General features: G+C 38.2%; 1 protein-coding gene across 7 annotated transcripts in view; it reads left to right on the top strand.

Moving 5' to 3' along the window:
* CNTNAP4 (contactin associated protein family member 4) overlaps positions 1–19,915 on the top strand; it is a 251,865-nt gene that overhangs the window by 211,222 nt on the left and 20,728 nt on the right. For all 7 annotated transcript variants that reach the window (XM_047835764.1, XM_047835767.1, XM_047835766.1 and 4 more), the window contains 2 exons: positions 3,266–3,436; positions 4,137–4,355. In XM_047835764.1, the coding sequence (XP_047691720.1) occupies positions 3,266–3,436; positions 4,137–4,355 (390 nt within the window). The remainder of the gene's footprint in view (positions 1–3,265; positions 3,437–4,136; positions 4,356–19,915) is intronic.

Raw genomic sequence — 19,915 nt, 5'->3', positions numbered from 1 at the left:
CATTTTTATTATGCAGAAAGAACTCCCCACCCCTTAGCCCCTGTTATTCTCTAATTGCCTCCTCTCCCCAGTTCCAGAGAACCACTAATCTAACTTTCTGTCTCTATAAATCTGTTATTTTTTTTTAATTTATTTATTTATTTTGAGAGAGAGAGAGAGTGTGAATGGAGGAGGAGCAGAGAAAGGGAAAGAGAGCGTCCCAAGCAGGCTGCATGCTGTCAGCGTGATGCAGGGCTCATTCCCACGAACTGTGAAATCATGATCGCAGCCGAAATCAAGAGTTGGACGCTTAACCCACTGAGCCACCCCGGCGCCCCTAAATCTGTTCTTTTTAATGGATAATCTATTAATGATATAAATAAAAGTTTATCAAAAAGAATATTTTTAAATTCTTTTTTTTAAGTTTATTTATTTTGAGAGAGAGAGACATAGAGCGTGAGTTGGTGAGGGGCACACAGAGAGGGAGAGAGACAGAATCCCAAACAGGCTACCCTCTGCCAGTGGAGAGCCCGACAAGGGCTCGAACCCACGAAACTGTGAGATTATGACCTGAGCTGAAACCAAAAGTTGGATGCTCAACCAACTGAGTCACCCAGGCGCCCTTTAAATTACTTGTAATCTTAACATTCTACTAAGCTAAGTTTCCTAAATGAGCTCTTTTTTACTTTGTGTATGGAATTCAATCCTTAGTACATCTTCCTCTTCTATGTAAATAACTGTCTGGATCCCAGTATCCATTGCATTTTTTTTTTAATTTGGGAAGAATAAAAGGTGGAATTCCTGAAGGAATATTTCCAAGTTTTGAGTACCCTCTACTGAATTTAATTGAAAAGATACGAATTATTAATTACTGAAATTTTTTAAATTATTAGTTAATTACATAGAATAACACATCATGAATTGTTTTTGTTGGGATGATAAAAGTGGTCCTATTCTCCCGATTGCAGGCGATTGCATTCCAGTCTGCCCCTGGATGCAGCTTAAGGATTTTTGAACCACCTTAGCCAGGAACTCTCTCTTCAAAAGACCTGCAGCTCCCTGCTGGCGCCCGCCTGCTGGGCTCTGCTTTGCTGGGCCTCCTGCTCTTTCCCCTCCTTTTTCGGAGGCAGTCCACGTTCTCCTGGGTGCTTCTTAGCACAGTCTGGAAAGAGCTGAGATATCATACGCCATAAACATGATTTGATCATGGAAATATTGGCCTTTGCTTTCTTTACCATTGTTTCGAATTAGCAGCAATTTCCTAATCCAATAAAATGGTGTCTTTTTTTTCTTTTCTTTTTTATTTTTTTAACCTATTGTGAATCTGTACAATGAGGTTTGCTAACTGGGCTAAATAGGCATGATGATGTATGTGAGAATGTTTAAGCTACCTAAGGTAATACATTGTTTTCATTACTATAAAAACATTCATTGTAAAGATAGCAGCAATTCAGAAATTGGTTTTGTTTGTTTGTTTCAGCCAGGTTCCTGAAACCTTCTGCAGGATGCTTCATTGGGTTAGGTGTGATATAGAAATGAAACAACTGAAATATTATGTCTTATAGTAATATTATCTCATGTAGACCTTTAAGGAATTCTGAGTGTTCTTTTTAATCTGACCGAATGAAGAAGATTCGGTAATGTTCCACAACTTAAAGTTACAGCTTTAATTTTCATATACATCACATTTCAACAGAAAGGCATTTAATTCCTTTTAAAAATAGGTCAGGTAAGAGCTTTTAAGAACACAAATGTGTTGTTATCCCTGATTTGATATTTCGCATTTCCTTGCAGTTTTTCCTAGAGATCAAAATGTCTAAGCATAGAAATAGCTGTAAAATGGAAATAAGACTAGGCTTGGCCAACTCAGATAATATACAGTTTCATTTGGCTGTAGAAAAAAAAAAGCCCTCAAAGTATATTCTCAGCGGAATAAATGCAGCTCTAAAATTGTTCACAGATGAGCTGAGAATTGACTTTTGAATCAGGTCCATAAGAAAAACAGAAAACGTAAACTGGATACAGCCACCGCTTGTTTGGTCCAGGATTTATAGAAAATAAATTAAAATCTAAGGACCGGAGAGAAGCTGAGGCAAGTCTGCGATTTTTAACTCTAGCTATCTGTTCCCTGCTAACATAATGAACCATTGTTTTGAAATTACTGTTTTCTGACTTCAGTGGATCAATACGTCTTCCAGGAAGGTAATTTAGATAGAATTTTAACCAATGTTGTGAGTGCGTATGGAGGCAGGTGTATATTTATATTCCGTGTGTCGAGAACTTGCTGGTGGCAGCAGCAACTACATAGTTCATTTCTCGGGTGGTGCTTCTCATCAGCCACACAGAGACACTTGGATTTCGCTCTTGCCACTTCGATCACTACATTTATACTTTATTTCCCATGCTTTCTGCTGTATAAGTCCCACAATATTTTCTCAAAAGGAAAGTTGTAGGTATAACTGCTCCCCCCCCCCAAAAAAAAAGAATGGGAAAGTGAAGATGAGAAGTGGCATGTGGACAGAAATTATAATTCAATTAATAGTCCACATAATTGTTTTCACATCCCTTAATTTATACCCCCAACCTTTTGCACATTTTCTCCTTATATTGAGCATTTTTAAAGTTTTCGAGAGCCCTTTCCTACTGTTGATCACTTCACTGTTACAGGCAAAGTAAAAGATAATTTTGAATGGAAAGAGCATTTTTGTGAGAAGATCAGGAAAGTAAGTAGTGTCTTGATCTTTAATTAGGTGAGAATATTTTGAATGCCAGTCTCAGTTTAGAAAATCACAAGGCCCATTAATGAAAACAGTTAGTTGAAGGCGTAACTCTGAAGTGTGTGTGTTAGAAGTGTCAGAACAAAAACCGCTTTGAGCTTCTTTAGTTTTGTTATTCAAAGGAATGTAGGTGTTTCAGTTTTCAAGTTATAAAAAAATTAAGTCTATTAGTGAATATTTGGCAGATTTTTACCACATCACTTTGGCAGAGGGTGGTATTTGGGGTGAGGCTATTTTTCTTACATAAAATATAACGTTCAGACCATTTCTGTAGTGATCATTCCTCTCCTATGTTGGAAGGAATCCAGGATCACAATCCTTGTAAAATCTCCATTCTTCTGCCCATGTCCTGTAGAGTAAGTATATAGTTAATAGAAAAAAGAAAAGCAGGTTTGTATAAATTAGCAATATTTTTAGTAGCAGAAATACTAAAAATTGAAAATGTAATTATGCCATTCATTTCATGAATTTTTCTTTTTGATTTTTTCCTTTTTTTTTTTTTCAAACAGGATCATTTTGGAATTCAGCTTCCTTCAATACTGAGGCTTCATACCTTCATTTCCCTACTTTCCATGGAGAACTTAGTGCAGATGTGTCTTTCTTTTTTAAGACAACAGCTTCATCTGGGGTATTTTTAGAGAACCTGGGGATTACCGATTTTATAAGGATAGAGCTACGCTGTGAGTCTCCTTTTCCTTAGAGGCCTGTGGAATTCTATTTAGTAGTAAATCCTTTAACTAATTGTTAACGTACTGTGTTTCTACTTTACCAGCTGAATCTCTTCATTGTGTCCTTTTGAAAAAAATCTGATATTGTTAGCCTTTTTGCCAGAAAATAATTTAATATTTAACACGATAATTTGGGAATATAATTGGTATTCTCTAGAACCAATTTAGGAAGGGTTTTAAATTCAGATAATTAAACTTTTTTAAAAACTAAATTCTCAGTCAGTTACAAAGTTAATTAGATCCCCAGCCTTATAATTTTGGTATACGCTTAGATCACCATTAGTCTCTTAAGATCAAATGTATATTACATGCTTTTAAAATTATAGAAACTTTGAATCATTGTAAAAATTATCTTTACATAAAAGGCCAGAGCCTATTTAGTTTTCTTATTCTGGCCAAATAGCTTTACTCTTTTCTCAATATGAGAAATTAACTCTGAGGATGAATTTTTTAAGATCGGAGTTTTTTCCCAAATGTGTTTGACTGTTTTATTCCCCCTCTGTCTTTTACTGACGTCATTGGTTCCTTCCATAAGATTTGAGCCCTTATCTTTGTATTTCCTGACTGCTATGCTATGGCGCTGTTCCTGAAGAGGACTCCGCTTTCCCCCGTGTGGACTAACTTGAACAATCTTCGTATCTCATATTTCCAGCACCGGCAGTAGTGACCTTTTCATTTGATGTGGGGAATGGACCTTTTGAAATCTCAGTGCAGTCACCCACTCATTTCAATGACAACCAGTGGCACCACGTCAAGGTTGAAAGGAACATGAAAGAGGCAACTATCCAAGTGGATCAGCTCTTACCGAAGACGCAGCCTGCTCCCACTGATGGCCATGTCCTTTTACAGCTCAACAGTCAACTCTTCGTGGGTAAGTTCTGTTGTCATTTAACTCTATGATGTCAGCGCAGTTGTGGGCCAAAATGAAATCATACCAACTATGAAAATGGTGGTAACAGCCACAACAAACCACTGTTTACTGAGAACCTACGTCCCAGGCTGTGCCAGGTGTTTTATGCCTTCCTGGTACCCAAACCTGTGAAATGAGTTAACCCCATTTTACAGATGAGGTGACTGAGCTACCAGGGATCTAAAAGCCTTGCCTTCAGGAATCTACCTAGTAAGTGAGATTTAAATTTGTATTTGATTAATGCCTAAATCTGGATTCTTACTATTACAGATTATGTAATCTGTTTGCTTTGTTTGTTTGTTTTTACATTAGTGCTTTTAGTGTTATGTTGGAGGTGTTTATCTCTGTTCCCAGAGGATTTAAGGAACTCTCCCTGTAATTCCAGCCGATGCCAACCAGGGACCCTCGTCAAAAAACAGGCCAGTAGAAGACAAAAGGAAAAGCAGGAACAAAGTGTATAAACCGTCAGTTCTGCTGGTGTCTCTCATTTTGCCTATTTTTTGGATGCCTTCTGATCACCTACCTCATACTTATATCCAACTGTTCCTTTATTGCCTAAATACATTCACTTGGTATCTATACACTTGATGGTGGAATCCTTCTGGAAGTGTTTATTTTTAATCTTGCTAATTACTTTACAGAACTCATCGACCATGAGTGCAAGGAATTATTTCTTACTTGATCACTTTCCAGATATTTTAATGCAAAAAAAGGGCACGGCAATGCTATAAAAGCAGGATAGGTTATAAATGATGAGAAACTTTTTTTCAAGCATTTTAACAGTTGTGTTTTAGAATAAAATTCAACATACCTATTACATCGTTCATTGCTTAATAATCTTGTTTATTACTCTCACTGCAAAAGATAAGCCTATTTGTGACTTACTTGATTAAGACATATTTGGGATTTCTAATGAATTTATATACTCCTTACTTCTATCATTTATTCTTTCACTCAATAAATATTTAATGAACAGATTCTATGAATAGGGCACTGTAATAGACAATCTAATCATGATCTTATGGCCACTCGACTGATTTAAGGGTATGGAAATAATGAGGAATACTTGAAATACCTAACTTTTAGTAACATGCTGGAAATTCAGGAAATTGACACAGATATTTCCTGAATTACAAAACCTGAGAGATCGCTGCAACCAAAGGTATGGCAATTTAAAATCTGTCAGTATCTTGGAAATAGCCTTACTATTCTTGGAAATTGAGAAGGCTGAAACAGTCCTAGAATTTTACAGTGAGGTCTGCTGCAGTTCGCCTGAACGTGACCTTTTATCCTTTGTGCGAATTTTAACTTCATAGAAATGAAGTCACTATGTATTGTGTCTGATAGGAATCCGGGCCTTAATTTGATTTCAGGTAGCTGTAGTGGCTGGAAGCACTATTATTATATCAGAAGACTGTGTTGGAACAGACTTGAGTCTTCTGCCATCAATCATGTGTTATAATTTTAATAAATATACCTAAGAGATTTCATCTTTATGGAGGCAATTGGTTAGGCTTTTGACATCCCCATATGTGTTCAAATCCAAAGGCTGCCCTATGTGAAAGTTTTATAAACTAAAATCCTCGCTGTGTTTAAGTCAAGTCATAGAAAATTAAAAAGGCAGAAAGATCTCTGAAAAATGTATCTACTCTTAATAAAAATCTGTTTATACAATTCCCTTCTTTTTACTCACAGGTAACTGAGAAAATTGACATGGTTAATGTGATGATATTGAAAGAAGAACTCGTTTTATTTTATTTTATTTTATTTTACTTTCTTCCAAGATTTTACTTAAATTCATGTTAACTGTTAACATATAGTGTAATATTGGTTTCAGGAGTAGAATTCAGTCATCCATCACTTACATACAACACCCAGTGTTCAACACAACAAGTGCCCTTCTTAATGCCCATCACCCATGTAGCCCGTCTCCCACCCACTTCCTTCCATCAGCCCTCAGTTTGCTCTCTATAGTTAAGTCTCTTAACTCCCTCACTGTTTGATCTTATTTTTTCTTCCCCTCCCCTATGTTCATCTGTTTTGTTTCTTAATTCCACATATGAGTGAAATCATATGGTATTTGTCTTTTCTCTGCCTGACTTATTTTGCTTAGCATAATACACTTTAGCTCCATACACGTTTTTGCAAATGGCAAGATTTCATTCTTTTTGGTGGCTGAGTATTATTCCATTGTATATATATATACACCACATCTTCTTTATCCTTTCACCAGTCAATGGACATTTGGGCTCTTTCCATAATTTGGCTATTGCTGATAGTGCTGCTGTGAACGTTGGGGTGCGTGTGCCCCTTTGAATTGGTATTTTTGTGTCCTTTGGGTAAAATACCTAGTAGTGCAATTGCTGGGTCTGAGGGTAGTTCTATTTTCAACTTTTTGAGAAACCACACTGTTTTCTGGAGTGGCTACACCAGTCCCACCAATAGTGTAAGAGGATTTCCCTTTTTCCACGTCCTCATCAACATCAGTTATTTCCTGAGTTGTTCATTTTAGCCATTCTGACAGGTGTGAGGTGATATCTCATTGTGGTTTTGCTTGTGTTTCCCCAATGATGAGTGATATTGAGCATTTTTTCTTTCATGTGTCTGTTAGCCATCTGGATGTCTTCTTTGGAGAAATGTCTGTTCATACCTTCTTCCCATTTTTCCACTGGATTATTTATGTTTTGGGTGTTGAGTTTCATAAGTTCTTTATAGATTTTGGATACTAGCCATGTTACCCATTATGTCATTTGCAAATACCTTCTCCCATTGCCTAGGTTGTATTTTAGTTTTGTTGATTGTTTTCTTCACTGTGCAGAAGTTTTTTATCTTGATGAGGTCCCGGTAGTTTATTTTGTTTCCTTTGCCTCTGGAGATGTGTCTAGTAAGCACTTGCTCCAGCCAGAGTCAAAGAGGTTACTGCTTGTGTTCTCCTCCAGGATTTTGTTGGTTTCCTATCTTACATGTAGGTCTTTCATCCATTTTGAATTTGTTTTTGTGTATGGTGTAAGAAAGCAGTCCAGGTTCATTCTTATGTATGCTGCCGTCCATTTTCCCAGCACCATTTGTTGAAGCAGTTGTCTTTTTTTCCATCGGATATACTTTCTTGCTTTGTCAAAGATGAGTTGAGCATAAAGTTATGGGTCCACTTCTGGGTTCTCCATTCTGTTCCACTGATCTATGTGTCTCTTTTTGTGCCAGTACTTTACTGTTTTGATGATCACAGCTTTGTAATACAGCTTGAAGTCTGGCATTGTGATACCTCCTACTTTGCTTTTCTTTTTGAACATTACTTTGGCTATTTGGGGTCTTTTATGGTTCAAATACAAATTTTAGGATATTTGTTCTAGGTCTGTGAAAAATGCTGGTGTTATTTTGATAGGGATTGCGTTGAATGTGTAGATTGCTTTGTGTGGTGTAGACATTTTAACAATATCTACTCTTCGAATCAAAGGCATGGAATGTTTTTCCATTTCTTTGTTTCTTCTTCAGTTTTTTCATAAATGTTCTTTGGTTTTCAGAGCACAAATCTTTTGCCTGTTTGGTTGGGTTCATTCACAGGTATCTTATGGTTTTTGGTGCAGTTGTAAGTGGGATAGATTCCTTGATTTCTCTTTCTGCCGCTTCACTGTTGGTGTATCAAAATGCAACCAATATATGTACATTGATTTCATACCCTGCAACTTTGCTGAATTCGTGTGTCAGCTCTAGCAGTTTTTTGGTGGAGTCTTTCAGGTTTTCCATGTAGAGTGAAATCTGTGAAGAGTGAAAGTTTGACTTTATCCTTACCAATTTGGATGCCTTTTATTTCTTTTTGTTGTCTGATGGCTGAGGCTAGGACTTCCAGCGCTATGTGGAATAAAAGTGGTGAGAGTGGACATCCGTGTTGTATTCCTGACTTTAGGGGAAATGCTCTCAGTTTTTCCCGATTAAGTATGATATTAGCTGTGGGTCTTTCATATATGGCCTTTATGATGTTGAGATTTCCTTCTGTCCCTACTTCCTTGAGGGTTTTTATCAAGAAAGGATGCTGTATTTTGTCAAGTGCCTTTTCTGCATCTATTGAGAAGATCATATGGTTCTTTTCTGTTCTTTTATTAATGTGGTGTATCACATTGATTGATTTGAATATGGAACCACTCCTGCAGGCCAAGAATGACTCCCACTTGAATGTGGTGAATAATTCTCTTAATGTACTGTCGGATTCGATTTGCTAGTATCTTGTTGAGAATTTTTGCATCCATGTTCATCAGGGATGTTGGTTTGTAGTTCTCCTTTTTAGTGGGATCTTTGTCTGGTTTTGGAATCAAGGCAATGCTGACCTCATAGAATGAGCTTGGAAGTTTTCCTTCCATTTCTCTTTTTGGAACAGTTCAGAAGAATAGGTTTTAACTCTTTTTAAACGTTTGCTAGAATTCCTCTGGGAAGCCATCTGGCCCTGGACCTTTGAGAGTTGGAAGATTTTTGATTACTGATCCTATTTATTTGCTGGTTATGAGCCTGTTCAAATTTTCTATTTCTTCCTGTTTCAGATTTGGTAGTTTATATGTTTCTAGGAATTTATCCATTTCTTCCAGATTGCCCAGTTTGTTGGCATATAATTGCTCATGATATTCTCTTATAATTGTATTTCTGTGGTGTTGGTTGTTATCTCTCCTCTTTCATTCATGATTTTATTTATTTGGGTCCTTTCTCTTTTCTTTTTGATAAGTCTGGCTAGCGGGTTTATCAATTTTGTTAATTCTTTCAAAGAACCATCTCCGAGTTTTATTGTTTTTTTTTTTTTAATTTGTATATCCTTTATTTCTGGTGTAATCTTTATTATTTCTCTTCTTCTGCTGGCTTCGGGTTTTATTTGCTGTTCTTTTTCCAGCTCCTTTAGGTGTAAGGTTAGTTTGTATATTTGAGACTTTTCTTGCTTCCTGATTGAGGAAGCTATCTACTTCCCTCTTCTTCCCGACTTCTCGCTATCTACTTCCCTCGTAAGACCACCTTTTCTGTATCCCAAAGGTTTTGGACTATTGTGTTTTCATTTTCATTTGCTTCCATGTATTTTTTCAATTTCTTCTCTAATTTCCTGGTTAACCCATTCATTCATTAACAGGATGTTCTTTATCCTCCATATATTTGTAGTCTTTCCAGATTTTTTCTTGTGGTTGACTTCAAGTTTCAGTGTGGTCTGAAAATATGCAAAGAATGATCTCAGTCTTTTTGTACTGGTTGAAGCCTGATTTGTGACCCAGTATGTGATCTCTTCTGGAAAATGTTCCACGTGCATTCTAAATGTGTCTTCTGCTGCTCTGGGATGAAATCCTCTGAATATATCTGTTAAGTCCATCTGGTCCAGTGTGTCATTCAAAGCCATTGTTTCCCAGTTGATTTTGTGCTTTAGATTATGTCCGTTGCTGTAAGTAGACTGTTGAAGTCTTCTACTATTACAGTATTGTTACCAATGAATTTCAGTAAGTGTGTTTTTTATTGATTTATATATTTGGCTTCTCCCAAGTTGAATGCAAAAATAGTTACTATTGTTAGACCTTGTTGGATAGACCTCTTTATTTTATTAGGCGATAGTGCCCTTCTTTATCTCTTTTTACAGTCTTTGGTTAAAAATCTAGTTTGTCTGATTTTGGCCCCAGTATGGCTATGCCAGCTTACTTTTGATGTCCCTTAGCATGACAAATGGTTCTCCACCTCGTCACTTTAAAACTGGAGGTGTCTTTGGGTCTAAAATGGGTCTCTTTCAACCAGCATATTTATGGGTCTTGGTTTTTTATCCGTTCTGATGCCCTGTGTCTCTTGATTGGGGAGCATTTAAGGACCCATGTTTTTTTTTTTTTTTTTTTTTTTTTTTTTTTTTTAAATTTTTTTTTTTTTTTCAACGTTTATTTATTTTTGGGACAGAGAGAGACAGAGCATGAACGGGGGAGGGGCAGAGAGAGAGGGAGACACAGAATCGAAACAGGCTCCAGGCTCTGAGCCATCCGCCCAGAGCCCGACGCGGGGCTCGAACTCACGTACCGCGAGATCGTGACCTGGCTGAAGTCGGACGCTTAACCGACTGCGCCACCCAGGCGCCCCAAGGACCCATGTTTTAAAAAAGGCTTAGGGAGAGGCAGGTCACTGGCTGTCAAAGAGCACATCAGGGTTTTCTTTTATCTCTATTTCTACCCCATGAGTAGACCACGCTCTTAGGAACAGGCCCCAACCTAGTCATTAAAAAATGACACTTACAAGATGGAATATTAACTTATCAATTTATAATATTACTAATAAACACATCAAGATATTGTTTAAATTTCTAGATTAACATACTTCAATGGGAGTTAAATCATAATTTAAAAAGTTACAATGTGGGGTGCCTGATGGCTCAGTCGGTTGAGCGTCTGACTTCAGCTCAGGTCATGGTCTCATGGTTCACGGGTTCGAGCCCCGCATCAGGCTCTGTGCTGACAGCTCAGAGCCTGGAGCCTGCTTTGGATTCTGTGTCTCCCTCTCTCTCTGCCCCTCTCCTGCTTGTGCTCGGTCTCTCTCTGTCTCTCAAAAATAAATAAATGTTAAAAAAAATTTTTTTAAGTTACAATGAATTAGTGCAAAGTGGGTGAAAAGCTAGTAAAAAAATCAATAAAGATTAGAGCTAACTTAGTGTAGCGTTTACTGAGACCAAAAAGTAGCTCTCTGCATTCCTTATAGTATATTTCAGTGGAAGAGACAAGAGGCAGCCAATAAAAGAGGAAATAGTAAGATAATATAGTTATTATTTATAATATGTTGTTAATACACATATACACACATGCGTGTGTGCACACATATATCTATGTGTGTGTGTATATATGTATATACAGACACAATTTCAGATAATGATCAATTCTATAAAAAGTCGAGCAATAAATTAGGTTAAGGGGCTTCTACTTTCAGCAGGGTGGTCAGGAGAGTGCTCTTTGAGGACCTTACATTTGAACAGAGGCCAGAGGAAGCAGAAGAGGGAACGTGAACATCTGGAGGGAGAGAATTCCCAGCAGAGGAACCATGGCTCAAAGCGAAGTGAAGGAGTCAGGGAGCAAGGAGGAAGCCATGGTAGCAGGACGGTAGAGTTGGTCTGAGGGAAAGCCTGTTGCAAATCATGGTCACTTTGACTGGGTCTTGAGACTGTGGTGAGGAATCTGGGTCTTATTCTGAGGCTCAGAGGAGCGCCTGATCTAATGTACCTTTCCACGTCTTCCTGACCACTGTGAAGAATGTGGATGGAGGGAACAGGGTAGAAGCAGGCTAGGGCAGTGGTCCCCGTGAGAGATGACGTTGGTGTGGGCTGAAGCGGACACAAGTGAAAAGCAGCATTGGGCCGTACTTTATATACACACAGCTTGTGGTGGATTTGTTGTTGCTGCTAGTGTGTGACTACTTACTCCTGCTAATCTTCTCGGGGACAAGACACTTCTCTTAGGTCTCTGGGATTCTCACATCATTTCGCACTTTTCAGTTTCAACTGAAGTTAGCTTTTCTTGTTTTCTTCCTTTATCCTAACCTGTAGGATGATTCACGCCGTTCCCTGACCCTTCAGTCTAGATTATATACTACAAACTCTATAAACCATACTCTTTCAAGGCAGCAAAAGACTGGTGGTCCTTCTTCACACCCTGGAGAAAATATCTCCCCTCCTTCCTTTTCTTCAGTGAGATCCCACCCGCCCCATAATCACACTCTCCCAGGAAATCGGGCTTCTTTGTTCATATGTTCTGTGCCAGTACATGTCAGATGTAGAAGGCACCTTCTCTTGGACACTGTTTCCCCACATATGAATACCTTCCAATATTCTAGAGCTAAGTGTGTTCCCAGAGTCATGACTCTGTGGGTGAGTAGGAGTCTCTCTTCTAATGCAACAGAATTGATCTTCTGGTTCACAGTTTAAAAGGTAATTTCATTCCCCTTACTTACAAGTTCAAGAGTTTAATTTGCAGTTCACCCATCATTCTTAAAATTAATTATGGCTAATCAGTATTCTTAAGTGTGCATAATGACTATCATTTGTTTTGGGGTATCAGTATATATTAATGAGATAAATGTAACTATAAAGAGTAAGTCTATAGTTCAGTATAACTTTTTTCTCCTAAAAAAATGTTTAAATCCAGACAGTGATGATGGTGATTTCAGTTATATAGAAACACGTCTTTTTAAAAAACTTTTTTTTAATGTTTTATTTATTTTTGAGAGAGTGCAAGTGGGGGAGGGGCAGAGAGAGAGGGGGACAGAGGATCCAAACCAGGCTCTGCACTGACAGCAGTGAGCCTGATGTGGGGTTGAACTCACGGACGGCAAGATCATGACCTGAGCCAAAGTCAGACGCTCAGCCGACTGAGCCCTCTCAACTGTAAGACTAAGCTAATGTTAGTCACTCTAAGATAGATTATGTTAGTATCCCAGCATTTAGTTGCTTTTGCCAGAAATGTACCTTCTTGCTTGTAAACAAATTTGGCAGAAAACATTAACACTATTGTGGAGTATTTCAAATACCAAATAAAGTCATTTTATAATACGACAAATATGAAACATTAGAAAATTTGATAACGTAGAAATATATTTGTTTGAGATATATCTTTAACACTTTTACCTACAAGTAAAATGTGGATATCTGGATATATGTTAATTTTGATTCCAGTTATATTCTCCATCTCACTGTGCTACCACAGCCTGGTCAATGTTGATATGTCCACAATGTGGACATTACTTTTTTTTTTTGGGGGGGTGGTGTCTCAGAAATGACTAGTAGGATGGGATATCATGGAAAACATCTAAGGTGTTTTCTCCATTACTGGCTTCAAACCTCCCTGATGGTCTAGTGGGTAGGATTTGGCACTCTCTCCATTGCTGGCTTCACTCTCTCCTCTAAAGACCAATCATGAAGTGTGTCCGCATCTCGGAGTGTAACTCTGAGGCCAGACTAATGCTTCACCTTCTGAACAAAATCAGTGAAAATAAGTAGAAAGCAAGATAAAAACGTGATTCAGCTGGGCAACAATGATCTATGACATTGAAATGGAAATAAAGGAAATGGTCATTTCAGAGATGGAACTGTTAGTCTACACCAAAAAATGATAGAACAGAAGGTTTTTAACAATACCTGCAGTTCCAAACGTTAGAACAAGTATCTTCATCTAAACCAAACTATAGGATTCCGTGCAAAGTGAAGGAGTAATAAAATAATGAACACAAAGCCTTGTATGAGACAGTGGAAACATTTAACGTGAATGTAATGTGATTAGAAACAGTGAACACCAATGCAGTGACAATCTCCTCTCCTTTCCCAAATATCCCAACTGTCAGATGGCTTCTCATAATAAAAATGGCAATTCACCCTTTAGTTCGAGCCTTCTAGTTCTTTCTCCATTCTTGTTCTTATTTATGGCACTGAGTCTTTACTGACCTTTTCACATTCTTTCACTTTGTCCTTTGTGTGTGTGTGTGATTTATGATGTGTCTGAGTTAAAAAGTCCTATTCAGACATTCTATTTATTACCTTAAAAAATAAGTTTAGTGGCATGATGTTAATTGGTGTATTAAACATATGTCCTTGACCTTGTTACAATGAAGTCTCAATGTCGAGAGTCATTGCTGTTATCATTCACCCGCAAACATTCCCCAACCACGGAAATGATGGAGAGAAAAGAATCAATCATTTTTTTAAGCTGAAATGTGACAGTGGTCATTTTCTATTTTGGTTTGTAAACTCAGCATTTTTCTTAGAAGCTTCTTAAATTAGCCTTGAATTGATTTTCATTCAACTAGCTCTGCAATTTTTGTTTGCAGTCTAAATTCTTTTACTGACAGGTTTTTTTAAATGGGGCAAACTCCATCTCAATACTTTGTGACTAGGACCTGAAGGAGAAGTAAGAACTCCTGACATGGATGCATAAGTCATTTGCATTGCATTTGAATTGCATCAAATCCACAAATATTTATTGGGCTTCTAGAGCAAACAGTTTCTAAATGCCACACGTGAGGGTTAATGTTGAACTCTGAGCCTGTCGAAGGTCTGAAGTTTGGTTATCACCGTTAGTTACACATTAGTATCGCTCAGGGATATTTTGGGAAACTGACATGACCGGTACAAAGGTAGATTTATTTACTGTGGATGGGCATTTGTGCCCTTGCAAAGTTGGATATCACAAATATATCTTTGTACTGGTCTCTTGGTGAACATATGCTTGTATTTCTGTTGGGTCTCTACCTAACAGTGGAATTACTGGGTCATAAGATGTGCATATGTTAAGCCTTAAAAGACACTGCCAGATAGCTATTGACCATTTGGATATCCTCCTTTGTGACGTGGCTGTTCAAATCTGTTGCCCATTTTCTACAGGGTTGTCTTCTTCTTTTTTTTTTTAAAGGTTTATAAGAATTTTGGATTTATTTCAAGTAACGTTATTACAGATTTCTTCTCTCTTTCTGTGGATTGTATTTTCATATACTTTTTTTAGTTTTTTAAAAAAATCTTTTAATGTTCATTTATTTTTTGAGAAAGAGAGCATGAGCAGGGGAGGGGCAGAGAGGGAGACACAGAATCCAAAATCAGGCTCCAGGCTCTGAGCTGGCAGCACAGAGCCCACGAACTGTGAGATCATGACCTGAGCTGAAGTTGAACACTTAACTGACTGAGCCACCCAGGCGCCCTTGTATTTTCATGTACTTAATGGGGTCTTTTGATGAACAGAGTCATTAATCATAATATATTCTAGATTTTTTCTTTTTACTTTTAGTTTACTTTTGATAGGCTAAAATAGTTATGGGAAGAGAATGGCAGTAGTTTTATGTTTGAGTAATTTTTCTTTCAGTCTGGTTTTCTTTTGTAGTAAGTATGTTCCCACATTACCAAAGTGCAATGCAATGAAAGTCACATTTCTCTTTAATGTAATCCTATTACTTACTTCAATTGTGTTCTCTCTTCCTTGAGATGTCTTTTTCATGATCAGCTTAAGAGGCACTCAGTTTACTTTTGCCTGTTTAGCAAACAGATCTTGGTGACTGTTGACTGAAATCTGAATTCAGATGGGATCTCTTCAGAGCAGAGAGTATGACTAATACCACCAACAGTTCATTTCTTTAAAATGGGTCAGACCAGAGAAGTGCTGTGGCATTGGCATATAAGAAATCTAAATAGACCCACATTTTTCTGCTGTCACTACCACGAGAGCATGTCCTCACCATTGACTTTGGTTCAGAGAATAACGCCTGCATTTTCTGCACTATGATACTGTTGCTTCACAGCTTCCTATTTCAACCATAATAGTTCTTTGAACCTAAGGAATAGCTGGTTCTTCCTCCTCCTCCCAGTTCTCCTAGGGTTTTCCTCAATGAGGAACATTCCATGGCAAAGTTATTGCTGGGGTCCAGTCTCACGGGTCTGTACGTTAATGCCTCATTTCTACGATGCTAAGCGTTCCCCCAGGATGGTTGAATAGACCAGGACTAAAGATCCAATGCATAATCTGTAGAAGACCGTGTTTTTCCTTTAATCCCCTCACTTGGTCCTGGGCCCTGCATGCATGTGCAACAACCTTCCTGTTCCAAGCTGATCAGTGGTTAGAGCCTTAGCGGCCTTTCTCTGTCACAGTGCCATGGTCAGGGTGAGCCCCTGTACTCTGCCAGACAAGTTTCTATAACTTTAAATTTTGAAGAGGTTCTCCATTTCTTTTTTTTCTAAGGCCCCTGGGCAAATATGCCATTGTTCCCAATTAATCCTCAATAGTATTCAAGCACAGCACATAAATAATTTGCCATTAAAAAATTAAAGGTCTTCCTGCTCCAAAAAAAAAAAAAAAAAATTGGCATAGGAAAGAGCCGGCTCGTACTTCGTGACAATAGCATCTGTCACTTAGACTCACTTCCTGAGAGTAATGAACATGATAAAAGGGTTGGACTCCATCTCTGTTCATCACCTAGCACACCTATTGGTGCAGGTCCCAGTATTGTTATGTAAGTGAACAGATTCAGGTTTTTATTCCTTCACATAGGAAGGTTAGGCATTAGTTTCACAAGATGCCTAGTGTTTGTGAAGTTCCAGAATTCATTATATCTGATATAGCATGGCAGGTAAATTGATAGGAAATTAATTGGAAGACAGTTCCAAACATAATAGCTCAGTAGAAACATCCAGAATCAATTAATCAAACTGCAGCTCATTTTAATTGGACCTACTCTAACCCTGGACAGTTGTTGGAATCTTTAATTAAGCTTTCAAGCCCAATACTGTTTACATTGGCCATGTTCTCCAGAGTAGTTAATCTTAAAATAAGAAGTTATTAACTTGAAACCTAATGGTAAAGTAAAAATCTTCCACACTTGTAAGACACATATGTTTATGTTTAATTAGACTTTTTTTTTTTTTTGATAATTTAAAAATGTAGTTTCAAACTATTTGGTTAGGTAAACGTGAACTCTTTGCAAGTTCACAATTCAGATGTCCTGTTTACAGGGCTGGGTGTTGATTTTCTTCTCACTACTATAAATATATGTATCTCATACATGTATTTGAAGGGGCTGTTTCCTGTTAATGTCCCGGGACCATCCTCTGACCTTCTTGTCCACCAGGTACCTATTTCTATCATTAACCTCATGTGGTAATCATGTGCTTCCCTGTTTGAATCTATTTCTAGATCACGTGCTCTTTGAGGGCAAGGTCAGTTGCATATAATTCTGAACCTCCAAGGCCAGACTCGATGCCCAGCACAGAGCTACTAAGTAGAGCGTGTAGAACTGAAATGCCGTCCGAACCAAAAATGATCTAAGAAGTAGAAGACAATGAAAATGATCTTTTTTGACCATAGTTTGGTGTTAAAAGAAAGGGACTCCCTTACAATAAAAGGCCAACGGTAGATTCTTGCCCTTTTCTGCCTCTAAGTGAATGTGTGTGTTTTAATATTTCCTCAGCTATGCCCCTGGGTTTGTCCCTGGAATTCTCTATGCCCCTTGGTCCTCATCATCTGGAACAAAACAAAATAGATAAGAATAAATAAGCTGGGGCAGATGAAAAGGAATTGTATTCAATTGTTGGCCTCCCAAGTTATTTAGTTTTTATGATGTCACTGGCAGAAGGAGATCAACTCCTAAATCAGGGAAATGATGTTACAGAGTGACAAATGCTTAACAGACCATGATTTAATGTGACTGTATACTATATATATATATATATATGTATCTCATGATTTAAAGTACTCTAATGTAAAGTAAATTAAATATACCAGTAATCCAGACTTCCCAGCACCTGACCCTCCTCCAAAGAGTTCCTGGGCCAAAGATAAAAGTAAGGCTGAAGCCTTCCTTACCCAGGAAAGAAAACTCCAGCAAAGATGCTAAGAGCATTTGGTCCAAGACTTAACTCTGAGCTCTCGACGTTCTGTTGAGATGAGTTAGTGTGAGAATAGGGAGGTCTGAAGCGCAGGTGAACGGCAGCTTTAACGGGGAAGGAAAAGAAGAGGAGTCCTAAGATTAAGGGGAGGAGAGAGGCTTCAAGAATGGAAGGAGACAGTAGATGTAGGAGGAAGCGAACAAGAAGACTGGCCGTTGTTCTGAGACTCTGGGACGAGGTGAACTCCTTTCCCCTGCCTTGCCCACAGAAACTGGAATCGGAATATGTCTGGCTGCGTAGCACACTGCATTTTGATTTATAAATAGCAAGTATGACCCACACCCTGAAGACTTGTATTTGCTTCATAGAAGAGGCACAAACAATGTTAAGTGAAACAACTTCGATACACCAATTTAAGTACAGTTGTTTGCATGGAGACCCTTATGTCTATGAATCTGAATTCTAAATACCATCAGTGTCATGAGCCCCAAATTCTTAGGATTCCTTTCGGTTTCCCCTTCATGGTATTTCATTATCCAAAAATATAGAATTAATGTATTCAGAAATATTCCTTGGGTTTTATCCTCATTCTCAGTTTTGGGAACCCAAGCCACCTCATGGGGCCAGTGATGTTCCTCTCTCCAGCCTTTGAAGCACCCAACCCCCACTCCTATGGCCTAATCCAGTTTAACGAGCCATTGCATTGACTGATTATTAATATCTAATTATTAAGAATCAGTTATTATTTTCAATTGCTGATCAATTAGGTATGATTATAAATAATTATTGCACAGCTATTTTGCGTCAGGCACCGTCCTGTGTGCTGGGGTGCAGTGTGATTGAAGCGGCCATCCCCAAAGTGTATGCAATGGTGGGACTCTGATGATATACAAAAGTAAAGTGGTGAAATGTAGCACCTGGTACACGGTGACAAAAGGCCGATTCATTTAGGGTCTTTCCAACTTTCGGTTCTGAAAGTTAAAAACAACAACAGCAACTTTAATTTCTGAAGATGAGGAGATGTTAAGTAATGAAGGCTAGATCAGGAGCTAGCTAAGTGTGGTGGTAGAGGAGGGAAGAAACATGTTCTAGAAAGAGACAGTATGTACGGAGTGGGTCTAACATTCTGGTGGTGAGACAGCCTCATCCATTCACTGACAAAGCTCCTTTGTAGAGGACCCGTGACCATCTAATAATGCCTCTGGGTAGAATCATCCAGACTATTTAGATTAGAGTACTGTTTTCCCACTTTGAGTTCAGAGCATTAATTTTGAGGGTTCCTGGGCACACAGGTGGGTGAAGATCCTCCTAGAGCTTGCATTCTTACTAGGATAGTGCCCAGAAAATGTGGTAGTCAGGTGACCACCTGAATATGATGCACCTGGGAGGCTTGTTGATTGTTTCGATCCACAGCCCTATTTCCAGCCCACAGAATCAGCATTTCTTAGAGCGAGCCTGTATTTTTAAGAAGACTTCCATGTGACATTTACATTCCTTAAAGTTGGAGAGCCTCTGGTGTAGAATGTCAGGGTCTGATTCCACTCAGACATCGTAAACCTCTTCAGGGTGACTTGATAAGTGCATATATGGTCATGTATTACCCAATAAATGCTACACCACCGTCTCTCCATTGACCCCTTTCCCCAGTTTGTTGAGAATCTTTCCAAGCTTAAAATGACCCACCCTGGACCAGTATTTAGAGAAAAATTCACTGGGACATATGCCAGACAAAAGCAGATAATCTCAGCTACCATGTTTTCGATGGAAGAATAACCAAAAGACCCCATCGGTGCACAGTCAAGTTAGAAGAACTCAAGGTGTCTTTCATAATTCTCAGTAAATTAAAACCAGACCAGCATCAGGATCAAGTTTCAATATGAAGAACGAGCCGCACTCACCCACAAATATATGCTGATTTAAAATTGCCAAAAACAAAGTTAGCTTCCACATACGAGTATCAATCCATCTCATTGTTACTTTGCATGAAAGATACAGCCTCATTTTGTTCTCGGAAAGAAAGCAACTAAAAAAGAGAACCTCTCCGACTTGTATTTTAATAAATCATTTTTAGAAAACCAACGTGTAACAAATTCAACTTTGCGAAAAAATGGAATTAATGTTTTATCTTCTTAAATCCTTTCAATATCCTGTCACAAATTTGCTTCCCAAATTATATTGG

The sequence above is a fragment of the Prionailurus viverrinus genome, chromosome E2 (assembly GCF_022837055.1).
Source record: "Prionailurus viverrinus isolate Anna chromosome E2, UM_Priviv_1.0, whole genome shotgun sequence".
NCBI classification, from domain to species: domain Eukaryota; kingdom Metazoa; phylum Chordata; class Mammalia; order Carnivora; family Felidae; genus Prionailurus; species Prionailurus viverrinus.
This window is presented reverse-complemented; position numbering and strand designations above follow the sequence as displayed.